The sequence below is a fragment of the Leucopleurus acutus genome, assembly GCF_964270905.1.
Source record: "Leucopleurus acutus genome assembly, chromosome: 12".
In the NCBI taxonomy this organism is placed as follows: Eukaryota; Metazoa; Chordata; class Mammalia; order Artiodactyla; family Delphinidae; genus Leucopleurus; species Leucopleurus acutus.
The window spans coordinates 18,287,881-18,304,359 of NC_139154.1; the positions used below are offsets into that span (position 1 = coordinate 18,287,881).

Sequence of the window (16,479 nt, forward strand, 5' to 3'; positions counted from 1 at the left end):
CTAGAGCCTGTGCTCCGCAACAAGAGAAGCCACCGCAATGAGAAGCCTGTGCACCAAAACGAAGAGCAGCCCCCGCTTGCCGCAACTAGAGAAAGCCCGCGTGCAGCAACAAAGACCCAATGCAGCCAAAAATAAATAAATTTATCAAAAAAATAAATAAAGTGTATGTGAGGATGTGCATAGGTTATATGCAAATACTACGCCATTTTATATAAGGGACTTGGGCATCTGCAGATTTTGGTATCTGTCAGGGGGAGAGGGTCCTGGACCAACCCCTGTGGATACCAAGGAACAACTGTACTCTGAACTCTTTGAAAGACTTCTTCACCGTCCTACTGAGTTTTTTTACTGTTAGCATTTTTATTCTATTATTTCTTAAGGTTCCATCTCTGCTGAAATTACCCACCTGGTCTTGAATGTTGTTCACCTTTGCCATTATCACAGTTATTTTAAATTTTCTGTCCGATGGTTTCAGCATCTGTGTCATATCTGTGTTTGTTTCCGACGAGTACTTTTGTCTCTCGGGAGTATGTTGTTTGCTCTTCTGTTTATGTGCTTATTTTCTGTTAAAAGCTGGACATCACGTGCAGTATGTAGCGACTGAGATAAATATTTTTCATGCCTGGAAATGGGCGTGCCTTTCTTGGTGGGGTGGGTTAAAATTACTCTGATTAGGAGTTGGGCTGGCTTTGAGGTTTGTTTGCACCGCATCCCTCACATTCTTGCAGCGACACTTGGTGTTGGTTAGGGGATGACGTGCCAGAGGGCTGTCTGCTTCATCTTCGGCTTTTGATTTTTCCCTTCACACTGGGCCTCAAAGAGAGCGTTTCTCTTGAAAGTTAATTGTTAGTTGATGTTTCTAGGGGAGTGATGGGGGTGGGTGTTCTCTGAATAAGCCTCAGTCTTAATCGGGCATGGTGTCCAGGAGTCTCAGGGGCGTGGCCTTCTCAGTGTCTCTGAGCCCAGCACATAGCCCTGCTCCTTCCGCAGATGTAGAGAGTGTGTTGTTTCCTCTTTCCTTCCCCCAGCCTTCCTGGGTTTTGACCAGCGCCCCAGGGTGAGCGTGTTCATTGTTGCCCCCCACCCCATACACACACACAGATTAAGGCTTTTGTTCTGCTGGGGAGAGTGAGGAGAGGGTCTCTATGGAGATTCCTGTGTTTCTCTCCCCCAGTTCTGCACCGTGAAGGAGACTTTCTCTAGACTCTCCCAATCTATTCTGTGAGCACCCTGTGGGGTTTGTGGCAAAACAGCCTTCAAGAGAGCGCCGATGCCCCCATATCTGTGGCCTCTTGCCAACATACACCTGGCAGCCTCCGCTGATTCACCAGTCACCCCAGCCCAACTCTTCTTGTAGTGTCTGGCTGCATCCTGTCCCAGAAAGCCAGGGCTGGCCTCTTGCCTGACTCTCCCCAGATTTGGGGCCACTTGGTTGCCCTGTGACCTGAGCCCTCTCATGGGCATAACAAAAGTCATGTACTTGCTGTTTGTCTGGCTTTTTCTCATTCTGAGTTTTGGAGTGACAACTTGGCCAGTTCGGTACCTCCCTGGGCAGGAACTGCAGGCGTTTTACAACTTTACAGTTTCCTGTACCTCTGGATTGCTCATGACACCACACTCATGTTTGCTGAATACTGGGTGTCATGAATCAATCCTGGTTGGAAGCTAACATGGTCCCCGCCTGGGGGGAATTCAGGCTGCATGTTTAAGCCGTGCTGACAGCTGAATGAACAGTAACTGAGTTAGTGCCTGCCACAGAAACACACAAAGATAAAATTGAATTAAGAGCTCTGTCATCAGGACAGGAAATCCATCGTCCTGGCTTCTAGCTATCCTGGAACTGTCTGCATAGATGCTTTTATGACACATTCAGGGATTTGTCTTCTTGGAATTCCTGGACTTAAATTATGATCTCAATCTAATTTAAATATATCTTTTATTTCACAAGTACTTTTCTTTTTGGAAGCAGAGAATAAATAGCAGTTGTTTGTGAGATCTTTTTTGAGATTCAAGTATGTACTTGGTATGTCTCTCTCTCTCTTTTCTGTAGATTGGAAGTTCCACAAACACCTTGAGCGCCCTGCAAATTGCTTTTGCTGATAAAGAAACACAAGTAATCTACCTTTTGACAGATGGGAGACCTGACCAGGTACTTATCAAAGTTGGGAACAAAGAGGGACTCACTAATCCCCTGAAAGTGAATGCTGAGAGTGGGTTTGGGGGACCTTATCCACTGCCACTAAAAAGCTGTTGAGAGATACTTGCCTGGCTTAGGGACACAGAACTGAGGTAAAAACACACACACTGAGAAATTCCTTTGTCTACTACAACAGTGAGGAGAATTTAAGTGACAGTGAGTGTTGTTTGGTTAATTTGATGCCCACCCATAGACCTGGAGACAAACCCGATGAAAGGAGATGTATGCCTTCCATGGAAGGCTGGTTTATATTTTATTATAAACTAAGAGTGAGGAGATTCTTTTTGATTTTTTTCCTTTGGGGACGCTGAATCTGGTTTTATCCCTAATTTTAACTTAGTAATCATTTAAACAAAAGCATGCCTTTCTGGTGAAATGTTCTTTGTTTAGCCTGACTGGAAAATATTTGAAAAGTTTTAGCGGCGTCTGTTCATCTTCTTTTGAGCTTTGTGAATGAAAGACTAATGCTCTGGGCATTAAATAAATATACGGGTGTGCAGGCCAGTACAATGTAAATTAACCGCTAAAGTGAATTGGTATCAACTTGTTTCCTTCATTGTGAAGTGTCTGCATGCGAAGACTGCTAGGCAAATATTGTACAATACCCGGTGTCAAACGGTCCAGGGCTTAAATACTAGAGCAGCTGGATTTTACTACCGTGTTAGATCTATGGCCGCGAAGTTGTATAAAGTGAAATTGTATTTGGAATGATTTTCCTATCAATGTCACTGCCCTTTCTATTCAGAGGCGATTTATCGTGCCTTGTTTATGCTCCTTGTGCGGCGGCTGCACGTTTGAGGCTGCAGAGATGAATAATATCCTGCCCTAGGGGAGCTTGCGCATCGGAGGATGCGCTAGCATATACAGTTAATTCTGGTGAGATAGAGGGAGTGGAGTTGCCTGTGCTACGGGCTGTACGGGAGCACAGTGATGAATTCTGCTGTACGCGATGGAGAGAAGGCCAGGCAAGGTTCCACCGAGGAGGGTGCATTTCAGCTGTGTCTGGAAGGAGGAGAAGAAATTTCCTAAACAGGGGAGATTACTGGTATCCTGGGCAGAAGGAACAGAGGTGTGAAAATATGTGGGCTGCTCGAGGGAACATCCCGAGAGCAATGAATGGAAAAGTGTCAGGGCCGAGTCTTGGGTGTTTGGTTGGGGGAGATTGTGAAGGTCCTTGAATGCCACACACAAAGGATGGGCTTTACCTCAGTAGGGACTCTCAGAGGAGCAGATGGTCCCATCTGCCGGTGCGTTAGAGATATGCCTCTAATGCACAGGTGGATGGGAGAGCCAGGGAAAGACTAGATCTTGGGCTGGGAGGAGCAGCAGAAATGCGGAGGAGGGGACCCTCCAGAGATGAGATCATAGAAGTAGCATCAAAGGACTTGGTGGCCAGTTTGGGGGCAGGAGGTGGGGGGCTGGGTGAGGAACAAGGGAGAAAGGGGTCAAGATGACTGATTGCTGGTTTCTAGTAATTGTTATTAACTGATTAAAATCTAAAAAGGAGAGACCTGGGGGTTTCTGGTGGAGGAAGCTGAGTTTGAGCACCTGGAGTTCACGGCTGTCCAAAAGCCCCTAGAAGGATGGGGCTGGCATTTGGGGGAAGAAGTAGGCTGCAGGTTCTGACTTGCAAGTCATCTGGACAGACAGGGGATCTTTTTCTTGTTAATAAATCCTAACTGATTTTATTGTAATTTAGAAAATATAAGTAAGCATATAATCATAAGGAAGAATAAGGTGTAAATTGTTCATAATTCAATTTTCTGCTCTTTCTCATCTAATATATGCGTTTTTCCAAGTCATGAGAAATTCTTCAGAAACATCATTCTCAATGAGTGCATCATATTAAATGACATAGATTTAATAAAACTACCTTAAAAATTGACTTGATTTAATTTTTGAATAGTAATACATTCACATGGTACAAATGACAAAGGTACGAAAGGATAGAATGTAGAGAAAATCCTCCCTCCCACCTCCTTTCACCAGCTATGAGGCAGGTGATATGTATATTACCAGTATATTACCAGTTTCTTGCATCTTCTTTGAGAGATAGTTTGCTATGCAGACAGATATTTGTTTATGTATATTTCCTTTTAAAATACATAAATGGTAGCACATTACACACACAATTCTGCGACTGTATTAATAAAACAATATACCTTGGAGATTGCTTAATATCATTTCATAAAGAGCTTCCTCATTTTTTCTATAGCTGCCTACTATTCCATCACACAGCTACTTAGTCATGTCCCCTGGTGATGAGTGTTTAGGTTATTTCAATCTTCCTGTTATATACAAGGTTGCAAAAGTAACTGTGCACATATATCATTTTGCACATGTATATCTGTAGCATAAGTTCTGAGAAGTGGACTCAATTAAAAGGTATATGTTTAGATAGCTACGCCAAATAGCCCTTGAAGAAGATTTACCAAGTACCACTGTGCCAGCAGGGTGTTGAGAAGGATTCTTGGTCTACAGTCCATCATAGACTTATGAGGGTCTGGAATCTCCCAAAATTATATAAAAAATGCACTCATACACTTCTCTGGGGAGAAGATCAGTAGCTTGCCCCCAAATTCCCAGAGGGTCTGTGGTCCACTTAATGATGAGGCACTAGGGAAATGAACGAGCTGGAATCAGAAATATGCAAGTTACTGAAAAAGTGATTTATAAACTCTTATTCAGGCATTTCATATTTGTATCTGCCTTTTCCCCACAAACAATCTACTTATTTTGCATTATTCCTCAGACTCTCTCAAAAAAACAAATGGACATTTGATATTCATGTTCTATGTAGAGGACATTAAGATGTACCACTCGATCTCGATTTGGTTTTGAATTTTCACTGACTGTAGGACCTGAATATGTAAGACCAATGTCATTATTCCCGGTACTCCGCAGAATTTTCTACTTGGAAGAACACACAGAGATGCTGTTCAGGATTCAGTTCCATGGACATCAGCGTGCTGCTTGTTTATTAAATGTCCAGGGCAGAATTATATAGACGACAAGTCTTTTAATTAGTCAAGTTCAGAGGGTTCTTCCTGAGCCTGGATTGCTAGGTGTCCTTGGGTGGGCATCTGTAGGTGCAGGTGGACACTGCAGGGCCTCTGTCAGGAGCAGCCCAGCACATCTTTGGCTGTGGTTATTTTGGGACTTCTTTGAAGTTAGGGGCTCACCCTCGCAAGAATGGACGTGAGGAAGGTATCTGCACCGTTCTAAACAAAAACGGATGGATGATAAAGCCCCACGTAGGGTATGCGAGGGATGGGAGCAGGGGAGGGCACAGGGTGACCCCCTCTGCACAGACAAACCTCCTTCAGGCTGTTGGGAGAACCGTCCCTGCCTTTCTTGACACCCCAAGTTGACCTTTGTGGTGAAAGGAACATCTGGCCGCACACCTGTTTAGACTCGGGGACGAGGGCACTGGGGGAGAGTGTCTCAGGTGTGCTGCTTGGCCCCATCTTAGGGACCGACGGGACCTCTGAGGGGAACAGACTAAGGAGTCCTGGGCTGAGAAAGGCTTCCTCGGTGTCCTACAGACATGACCCCCACATTGCACGGCCCCGCGAGCTGAGCTACTATAGTAAGTGGCTGGGGAGAGTCAGGGTGACTCAGGCTGTGGTGGTGAAAGGCTTACTTCAACATACTGAGTCTTCTTTTAAGCTGTGAGGACACCCACCAGCGAAAAGGATCCCTGGGGGCTGCAGGGTTGGGGCGGGAGGACAGGCGTGGCTCTCTTCTGTTGCAGGGATGGAGCCCCTTCTGCAATCCAGGTGCAGCCCCGCCTTCCGCCCAACTCTCCACCACCACGCTGGGCACTAGAACCTCGTGCCGGTTTAGCAAACACTACCTGGGGCTGTGTGCTGCTGGGGGGCTCACAGCGATACACATAAGAGACTTGCTCCTGCTCTCTTGAGCTGTCAGGACTGATGGAAATAAACAGCTTTAGAGCCAGAGACCTGGGTTAGAGCTCATCCCCAGCACTGCCCATCTGAATGACCCTGGGCCATTCAGTGCCATTCAAGTGCCCCCCGATGTGAATTTCCTCATCCGTGACTTAGAGCTAATGCTCCCTCCTCACAGGGTTATATATTTTTTTTTGCCACCCGTGGAAATCTTAGTTCCTTAGTGGAATCTTAGTTCCTCCACCAGGGATCGAACCTATGCCCCCTGCAGTGGAAGCACGGAGTCTTAACCACTGGACCGCCAGGGAAGTCCCTAAACACTGGGGGTTTTTTTTTGGGGGGGGGGGGTTGTTTTTGTTTTTGTTTTGGCATTCCACGGATATTTACTGAGCACCTTTTATGTGCCAGGTACTGCTATCAGTCTGGGATACAGTGAGGAGCAAGATAGACAACATGCCTGCCTTCAGTGAAGCTTCTGTTTTGTGGTGAGATAGGCAAGGAGCAAATGACCATATGAAATAATGTCAGGTAGCGTATGGAAGATGAAAACGCTGTCCACAGTCCCTGGCACCCACACCGCTGGCACTAAATCAACGTTAGTTTCTTTCCCTTCCCAAATATCTCAGCTGTAAGTCAATATAGGAGTAATTTCTAGCTAAAACCCTATCTATCAAATTAACAGAATTTAGGTCTAGCATCTCCAGTCTGGTATATGGGGCTGAGGGGCAGTGGCCAGGAGTCCTGTAAGAAATGAGGATAATGATAGTACCTTCCATGGTGGGTTGTGGGGGGGATGCAGGGAGAGAGCACAAGCAGAGCCCTTAGTGCCCAGCACATGATAAGTCCTCAAAACGGAAGCTAGGTTGAAGGAAGAGCAGGCAGCAGAGAGGGCTTTGCTCTGTCCTTGAAGTTGACAAGAGGGATGGGATCAGCCCTCAGCTAGGTTAGGTTGCTGTTTGGTTAGGAACCAGCCAATGGGCAGAGGGGAGGGGAGAGAAGAGAGGAGGAGAGGTGTGGGTGGACTTATGGGCAAGGACAGGTTCAAGGCTGGTCAGATACAGAGACTGAAGCCATGTGTAAGTGGTGGCTGGAATGAGACCAGTCTCTGGGGGACCACTCAACTGGCCATCTCCCAGTGGTGAGTCCAGAGGCCTCCCTCATCCCCCTGCCTACCCAGGGCTCATAGCAAACGTATAGGAAGGGTTAACAGTCAAAGGATAGGAACTGGGGGTGGAGAGTGGGAACTGGCCACTCTCCAGTTGGAGCCAGCAGTTTGGGTCCATCAAAGAGGGACTGAGAAACACAGAGGCAGTGGAAGCAAGACAATCAGAGGCACTTCTGAGGGTGCTCAGCTGGGTGTGGTGGTGCTGGTAGAGAGGTGGCAGGGCAGTTCATCAGTCATCTTTCCTGAGAGTCGGGTAATGTTTACGGAGAGTCAGTCCTTAGCAAGAGACGGTCTTTATTGCAAATGACGGGGAAACACATAGTCTGGCATTGCTTCTAGGAGTAAAAACTCTTTGAATCTAGTCTTACCACTTAAGAGGTTGATGACCCCAGGAAACTTAGTTCTTCTGAGCCTCAGTTTCTCCATCTTTAAGTGGAGTCCGTATCCGTACCTACTGTGCCAATCACGTTACTGGGAGGAAAAGCAGAAGAGCAGACCAGTGATGGCTGAAACAATGGAGAGGCCTATATCCTATGGCTGCGAAGCCCAGCGGAAGGTAGTCTGGGTTATACAGCTATTCAAGGACGTCTCCAAGAAATAGGCTTCCTTTAATCTTTATGCTTCACTGTCTTTGTGTGTGACGTCCACCCTCATGGTCACAAAAGAGCTGCTCCACTTCTAGGCAGAGTGTCCACTTTCCAGGGGGCAGGGGTGAAAAGGGGAGGATATTAGCTTTTTTTGTTAAGTCTTTGTCTTTTTTATTGGCAAAAAAAAGTCTCTCCCTTGAGACTTCTGCTTATATCTCAATGGACAGACCTGGCCACACCTAGCTGCAAAAAAAGTGTCAGAAGATGAGTGTGTATGTGTTGTGTTTGTTTGTTTGTTTTTAACTAAGTATGTTGCTACCATGAAAAGAAAACCAGGGCTCTGACAGTAAAAAAAAAAAAAAGGAGAGGTAGGCAACTAGCAGTCTTTCCAAAACTCTCTCACAAGATGGTTGTGAGGATTAACTGGGATATTATTGTCCCCAGCAGAGTGCCCAGCACAGGGAAGGACCCTAAATCAATGTCTCTATTTTCACTCTGTGGGAGACACATTGACCATGGCCTAGAAATTACTTTTTGGGAGTAGATGTTTTGGAAGCCACATGGAGATCTGGTGACCTCACTCTGTAGCATCCCAATAGCCAAGGTGTATTACCCATGACCCTAATACTTTAAGTGCTCAGAAGTATAGCCCAGCATTTTAAAAGCATGGACTTCAGGTTTAGGCGCACTGAAATTGAGTAGTTTGGTTAGTCAAATATTTCTCCCAGATTTTTTCCCACCAAACTGTGAGCCCTCAGAGGGCAAGAGCTGAGTCATTGGTCTTCATACTCTCACTATCTGGCAATGTTTGCTTTGTTTATTGAATTGAATTTACACCTTTCCAAGAAGTCACTCTCCACTGTATACAGGATTACTATTTGAGAATTTCACTATCTAGAGCGAATACTAGGAATTTTCACGTCTTTTTTTTTTTTCTGTCTCTTCCTCTCTCTTTCCTTCTCCCCTTTTCCCCTCAAAATTTATCATTTCAGCCACCTAAAATGGTTATAGAGCAGGCCAGATGTTTTCAGAAAGTCCCTATTTACACCATCTCCTTCTGTTACAATGATGAGATTGCAAATGGATTTTTGAAAGAGCTTGCTGCTTTGACTGGAGGAGAGTTCCATTCTTACAGTTTTGGTTACAAGGATCCCTGTCCTCCAGAGGCTGTTCAGGTAAGAGCTTAATGGGCTGAGAAGAGAGTGTTCACTTATTTCAGCACTAATGGCTGGAGGCCCATGGATGAGACTTTAATTGGGAAAACAGCAACCACAAGGACACCTAAGTGGAGAAAATGAATCACTTAACAGTGAGCATACTACAAAATGTGGTCTAAGGACCACCTGAGCTAAGGCACCTGTGACAATGCAGATTCCTGGGTCCTACTTCAGAGCTACTAAATCAGGGTCTAGGCATAGAGGCCTAGGAATCTTAATATATTTTGTTTTTTTCTATGCTTTTTATTATGGAAAGTTTCAGACAAACACAAAAGTAGAAGAGTATATGGACCATGTACCTATCAGTCAAATTTAACAATTATCAACATTTTGCCAAACTTCAGGAATCTGTATTTTTAACAAGCATCCTGGGGGTCCATACATAAAGTTCATTAACCACTGCCTGTTTACAGACATTTGTGGGAAACTTTCAAAAAATTCAGATGTTAGGGAGTTGTCTTCTGACTTCTCAGGCTATATGACCACGTGACACCTGATAAAGCAATCCATTCTAATGCACTAATGGGAGAAAGTAAATAAAATCCTATGCTCCAGTCTTCCAGTCTTGGCCTGAAGATATGCCCTTCAAGAATGCCCTCGTATGGGCTTCCCTGGTGGCACAGTGGTTAAGAATCCGCCTGCCAATGCAGGAGACATGGGTTCGAGCCCTGGTTCAGGAAGATCCCCCATGCCACAGAGCAACTAAGCCCGTGTGCCACAACTACTGAGCCTGTGTTCTAAAGCCTGTGAGCCACAACTACTGAGCCCGCATGCCTACAGCCCGTGCTCCGCAACAAGAGAAGCCACCGTAATGAGAAGCCCACGCACCACAACGAAAGAGTAGTCCCCGCTTGTCACAACTAGAGAAAGCCCGCGCGCAGCAACAAAGACCCAACACAGCCAAATAAATAAATAAATAAATAAATAATCCTTTTTTAAAAAAAAAAAGAATGCCCTTCTAGAGAATGTGGTTTTTGTCCTACTGTCTGCTTTAAGGAGTGACAAACCAGAGTACTGATCAGTGCTTACATGTGAGGAAACTACCAGAGTCTGGGAAATGAATCATCCAAAGGAATTGGAGGGAACAGTACTCTGAGCTCACACAAGGCAGAGAATACTGACTACTTCCATCAGTCATACTGGAAAACCTCATAATCTTATGGGCATTGGGTAGAATTTAAAGAATGATCTTCTCTTAGCAGTGGGAACAACCAAGCACTGCTCCAGTTCTGTCTAGAAAATCTTAAATGCAAGACCTGAAAGGATCAGTCCATTTCCAAGGAACTTAACTGCATCTCTGAACAAACCCCAAGAATAATTATAGGAAAGCAAAAATATCCACCACTCAACCAAGTAAAATCGACAGTTTCTGACATCCAGTCAAATAGTACCAGGCATGCAAAGAAGCAGGAAAATACAGGTCCATAATGAGGAGAAAAACAGAAAAAGTGAAACATGTAAAACTGACTCAGATGTTAGTATTAGAGCATGAAAACAGTTATTGTAACTGTATTTGATATGTTCAAAACGTTAGGGAGAGACATGGAAGATACAAGTAAGACACAAATCAAGCTTCTGGAGATAAAAAAGTACCATGTATGAGATAAAAAAATACATGTAAATAGGATGAACAGCAGATCAGACATTGCAGAACAAAAGATTAGTAAACTGCAGGATAGCAATAGAAATATCCAAAATGTAACATAGGAAAGAAAGAGAATTAAAACCAAAAAACCAGAAAAATAGAAAACAAGGCATCAGTGAGCTGTGGAAAAATTCAAGTAGCTTAAACATATATGAAGCAACAGTGACCAGAAATTTTACAAATTGGATTAAAACTTTAAATCCACAGATCCAAGAAACTCAGTGAATCCCCAGCACAATAAACGTGAAGAAGACGACACCAAGTTACATCAGAATCAAACTTCTCAAAAACAGTGACAAAGAGAAAATTTTAAAGGAAGGTGAATTATGTACAGAGGAACAAAGATAAGAATGACAGCAGATTTCTCATTAGAAACAATGCAAGTGAAAAGAGAGTGACGTGACATTTTCAAAGTACTGAAAGAAAAACATCTGTCAGGGTAGAATCTATATGCAGAATGTATTTCAAAAAGCAAAGTTAATAAAGATATACAAAAACTGAAGTAAGTCATCACCGATAAACTTGCAATACAAGAAATGTTAAAGAGAGTACTATATGTAGAAGGGAATCACACCAGATAGAAATACAGACCTACACCAAGGCATGAAGAGCAAAGGAAATGGTAACTGCATGGGTAAATACGTTTTTTTACCTTGTTATTTAAATCTAATTATAAATAACTGGAGGGATTTCCAGTTCCAGCAATAATGGAGTAGCCCCATTCCTCCTAGGTCCTCTGTCTTACAGCTTAAAAGCCCTGGACGTAAAACAACAAACAAGCAAAGGAAGACTCTGAAAAGTAGAAAGAAGGAGGTGGAATGCCTTGGGGACCTCAGAACCTAAGGAATGACGTGGCATGAGTTCTGTGGGTTTTATTATTGTCTTCCATATACCCCAGATGGGGCACTGCCAAAGCCTCCAACCTGGAATCCCTAACAGGCACAGACCCGAAAAATGACCCAAGAACAACCTATTTCCCCTAGCTTAGCCAAAGACCTTTTTGGCAATACCTGCCCTACTCCAGCCATACATCAATGGGAAGACTACATCCCCTTCCCCAGGATTTCAGTGGAGCTGAACAGGGAGATGATCTTCCGTTACCACCCACCTGCTCCATGGAAGGAAGTGATGGTGCTCTGATATCCCTGTCAGGTGGTATCAGTATATCTGCCCAGAGAGCTAATATTCCAGCCCCGACATGGTGGAAGCCAGTGGCAATGCTTCTCTGCTGGGGTAGTGTGAGTGGGGCTGAATGGAAAGTTGATTCTCCAAACCCCACCAGGCAGAAGCAGGTGTGCTGCAAATCCTGCGCTAAGGTAGTATCAGAGGATTGAGAGGGAAGCTGGTCATCCATCCCGCCCCACTCCGGTAGAAGTAAGCAGTGCCCTCGTTCCCTAAGCAGGGTGTTGTCCAAGGCGTCCAGTGGCAGCTGAACCACCGTCCCACCAGGCAGCGCTGAGACTTAGCAAGGCACTGTGAGACCAGGAGCATCACTGCTAAGTCCAGTGGCAGCTGAACCACCGTCCCACCAGGCAGCGCTGAGACTTAACAAGGCACTGTGAGATCAGGGGCATCACTGCTATTCTTCACCACAGCCTTCATGGCAGAGGGATCAGCAAGGAGCTAAGCTTCCACAAACACCCAGCATCAATGAAAATGAAAAAGTAAGTGTGGGCTGGGGATAGGTGACAGACACTCCACTTTCCCCCATCCTTTGTGTCAGTGAGGCTTGGTGGGAAGCTGCCTCCACAACACCCACCAGCATAAGATAGTTGAGGTAGTATGAAATAGGACTAACCCCACAGCGCTCCTCCCGCAGTGGAGAGCTGAGCCTCTACCTCTATCCAGCATCAACAAGGTCAAAGGAGGTGTGCTATGTGGGGCTACTCAGTGCTCTGTTAACCCCTACCCTTAGGAGCCTCTGACTGTGAACAAAGTGGAGATAACTGTCCCACAAAAAGAGAGCTGAACTCCTGACTCTGGCCGCTGTGACAGTTCGCCTTGATGAAAACAGCTGAAAAAAAAAAAAAATCACCAGATACACAGGTATGCCCAAATGAAAATGAACTTTAACTATAAAAGTTCCCAAATATATAAAACATGTACCAGAAAAACAGGTTTACTGGAGTAAGTGAGAGGACTAGTCAAAGGGACACAGCCACAAGTGGCCCCCTCTGGGAAGCCTCTTTACCCCCATGGTCCTGAGACTCCACCTCTGTACAGAGATGCCAGAGTGGGAGGGAAAAATAGGCAGGAGGGACCCAGCCCAAGCAAATGGTCCACTCCAGGAAAACCCTTTATCAATGAGTCAAAGAAAAGTTCTCAATTTGCTTAGAACTGAATGAAAACAAAAATGCACATCAAACTATGTGGAACGCAGCTAAAACAGTGTTGGGAGTGAAATTTATAGCACTAAATGCTTATATTGGAAACAAGAAAATGTATTGAATCAACAATCTGCATTCTCACCCCAAGAAACTAGAACAAGAAGAGCAAAATAAACCCAAAGCAGTCAGAAGGAAGGAAACAATGAAGATAAGAGCATAAAATCAGTGAAATTGAAAATAGTAAAACAGTGGAGAAAATCAATGAGACAAAAAGCTGTTCCTTTGAAAAAAAATTCTCTCAAGAATTTGATAAAACCTCTCAGAAGGCTGACAAAGACAAAGAGAGTAGACACAAAGCACTAATATCAGGAATGAAATAGGGGACATCACAGTAGATCTCACAGTCCTTAAAAGATAATAAAAGGAATACAACAAACAACTTTGCATTCATAAATTTGACAACTTAGAAAAAACATGGACCACTTCCACAAAATCCACCAACTACCAAAACTCAACCAAGATAAAATGGACAATGTGAATAGCACTAAAATCATAAAATAAACTGAATTTATAATTTTAAAACTTCTGAAAGAGAAATACCAAGGCTCAGATGGCTCCATGGAGAATTTTACCAAACAGTTCAAAAAATAATTAAACCAATTTATTTCAAAAAATAGGAGAGATCACTTCCTTCCTAATTCTCTTTATGAGGCCAGTATTGCCTTGACACCAAAACCAGAAGACAGTATTAAAAAAAAAAAAAAGAAAAAAGAAATCCACAGACCAATATACCAATGAACAACGATGCCAAAATCCTCAATAATACATTAGTAACCTGAATCCAGCAGCGTATAAAAGAATTATACATTATGACCAAGGGGGATTTTACTCAGATGTACAAGGCTGGTTTGACATTAGAAAATCAATCAACGTAATCAAGCGTATTAACTGGCTAAAGAAGAGAAATCATATGGTCGTATTATTGTGCGCAAATAGCCTTGACCAAATGCAACACCCGTTAATAATAAAAAACTCAGCAAAATAGAAACAGAGGGGAACTTCCTCAACTTACATCAACTTAATACCTACGAGTAAAATCATACTTAATAGTGAAAGATTGAATAATTTCCTCCTAAGATCAAGAACGTGGCAAAGGCATCCACTCTCACCACTCCTATTTAACATACGACTGGAAGCTGTACCCATGGCAACAAGGCAAGAGAATAAACAAAAGGCATACAGATCGGAAAGGAAGAAAGAGACCTGTCCCTGTTGGCTCGTAACATGTTGTCTACACATAAAACCCCAAGGAGCTAAAAAACAAAGCAAAACTTCTAGAACTATTAAGTGAGTTCAGCAAGGCCACTGGTTACAAGATCAGCACACAAAATTCAATCACATTTTGAGAAGTCAAAATTAAATATTCCATATTATTTACAATTGCTCCAAAGAATATGAAATACTTAGATGTATATTTTAAAACTATGTACAGGATTTTTATGCTGACAATTACAAAAGGCTGAAGAAAGAAATCAAAGAAAACCTAAATAAATGGACAGGCGTATACCTTGTTCATGGATTGGATGACTGAACATATTAGAGATCTATTTGATTTATAGATTGAATCCAATTCCTGTCAAAATCCCAGAAAGGTATTTTACAGACGTGGTCAAGCTTATTCTAAAATCTATATGGCAAGTCACAGGCCCTAGAAAACCCTACAAATCTTGAAAAAGAAGAATAAAGTGGGAGAAATAATTGCAGTATTAAGGCTTACAGTGTAGCTGCGTTAGTTAAGGCAGTATGGCTTTGGTGGAGAAACAGACACCTAGACCAATGGATAGAGTATAGAACCCAGAAGTATACCCGGCATGCCAGTATGCCAAACTGATTTTTGACAAAGGTACAAAAGCAATTCAATGGGGGAAGGAGAGCCTTTTCAAAAAATGGTTGGAGCAATTGGACATTCACAGACAAAACAGTGAACCTCAACCTAAACCTCACCCTTCATGCAAATATTAACTCAAAATGGATTACGGACTTAAATGTAAAACATAAAACTATAAAAATTCTGGAAAGAAATATGGAAGAAAATCTCAAGGACCTTGGGCTAGGCAAAGAATTTTTAGTCTTGAGAACAAAAGCATGATCCATAAAAGAAAAGATGGATAAATTGGACCTCATCAAAAATAAAACCTTTTGCTTTGCAAAAGACCCTGTTAATAGGATGAAAAGACACTGGGAGTGTCTGCCGTTCCCTTGGGAGAAACTGGGCGAAGAGTACATGGGATCTCTCTGTATTATTTATTACAGCTGCATGAAATCTACAGTTATTTAATTTTAAAAAGACAATTTACTGGTAACGCAAAAAATAATCATAAATTCAACATCTAGCGATAAACTGCTCAAAAGACCCAAATTACCAAAACTCTCTCAAGAAGAAATAGATAACCTGAACAGCCTTACATCTATTTAAGAAATTGAATTTGTAGTTAAAAACCTTTATGCATAGAAGCCTCCAGGCCCAGATTGCTTTACTGCTAATTTACATCAAACATTTAAAGGAGAAAATAATATCAGTTCTACACAAACCCGTCTAGGAAAATGAAAGGAGGGAATACTTTCATATGAGGCAAGCATTAACCTGATACCAAACCCTCGCAAATACAATCAGACAAGAAACTTATAGGCTAATATTCCTTACGCATACAGAAGTCGAATGCATAAGGACCAAGTTGGGTTTGTCCCAGAAATGCAAGTTCTGTTTAACATTTGAAAATTGATATACAATTCACCAAATTAACATACTTTATTAAAAACCTTACAGTCATCTCAATTTATGCAGAAAAAGTTTTGACAAAATCCAACACACTTTTCTAATGAAATCTCTCAGCAAAATATGAACAGAACAGACTTCCTCATTCTGTTAAATGGCACTTAGGAAAAACCTACAGCTAGCACCATACTCTAATAGTAAAAGATTGTACGGTTTCCCCCTCACATCAGTAAAATGGCAAGGTTGTCTGCTTTCACCACTCCTAGTCAACAGTGTAATGGAAATTCTAGTTAGCCCAATAAACCAGGGGGCAGGAAAACCATCCAGAATGGAAAGGATGAAGTAAAACCGTCTTTATTTTCATTCAACATGGTTATACATGTAGAAAATCCAATGGAATATACAAAAGTGCTGCTGGAGCTAATCATTGAATTTAGCAAGATTGTAGGATACAAGGTCAACATACAAAAATGAATTTTGTTTCTACATATTAGCAAAGAAAAATAAAAATTATCATTTACAATAGCATCAAAAGTATGAAACATGTAGGGACAAATTTGTCAAAATATGTGAAAGGGCCTGTATACTGAAAACTACAAAACATTGCTGAGGGATGTATCTTGTTTACGGGTCAGAAGACATCACAGTGTTCAT

The 16,479-nt window shown here is 42.8% G+C and overlaps 1 protein-coding gene across 2 annotated transcripts in view; it reads left to right on the forward strand.

The window, feature by feature from the left end:
* Positions 1 to 16,479, forward strand: part of VWA3B (von Willebrand factor A domain containing 3B) — a gene marked incomplete at both ends in the record, with an annotated part of 205,589 nt that overhangs the window by 110,069 nt on the left and 79,041 nt on the right. For both annotated transcript variants that reach the window (XM_082851818.1, XM_082851817.1), the window contains 2 exons: positions 2,051 to 2,149; positions 8,853 to 9,035. In XM_082851818.1, the coding sequence (XP_082707944.1) occupies positions 2,051 to 2,149; positions 8,853 to 9,035 (282 nt within the window). The remainder of the gene's footprint in view (positions 1 to 2,050; positions 2,150 to 8,852; positions 9,036 to 16,479) is intronic.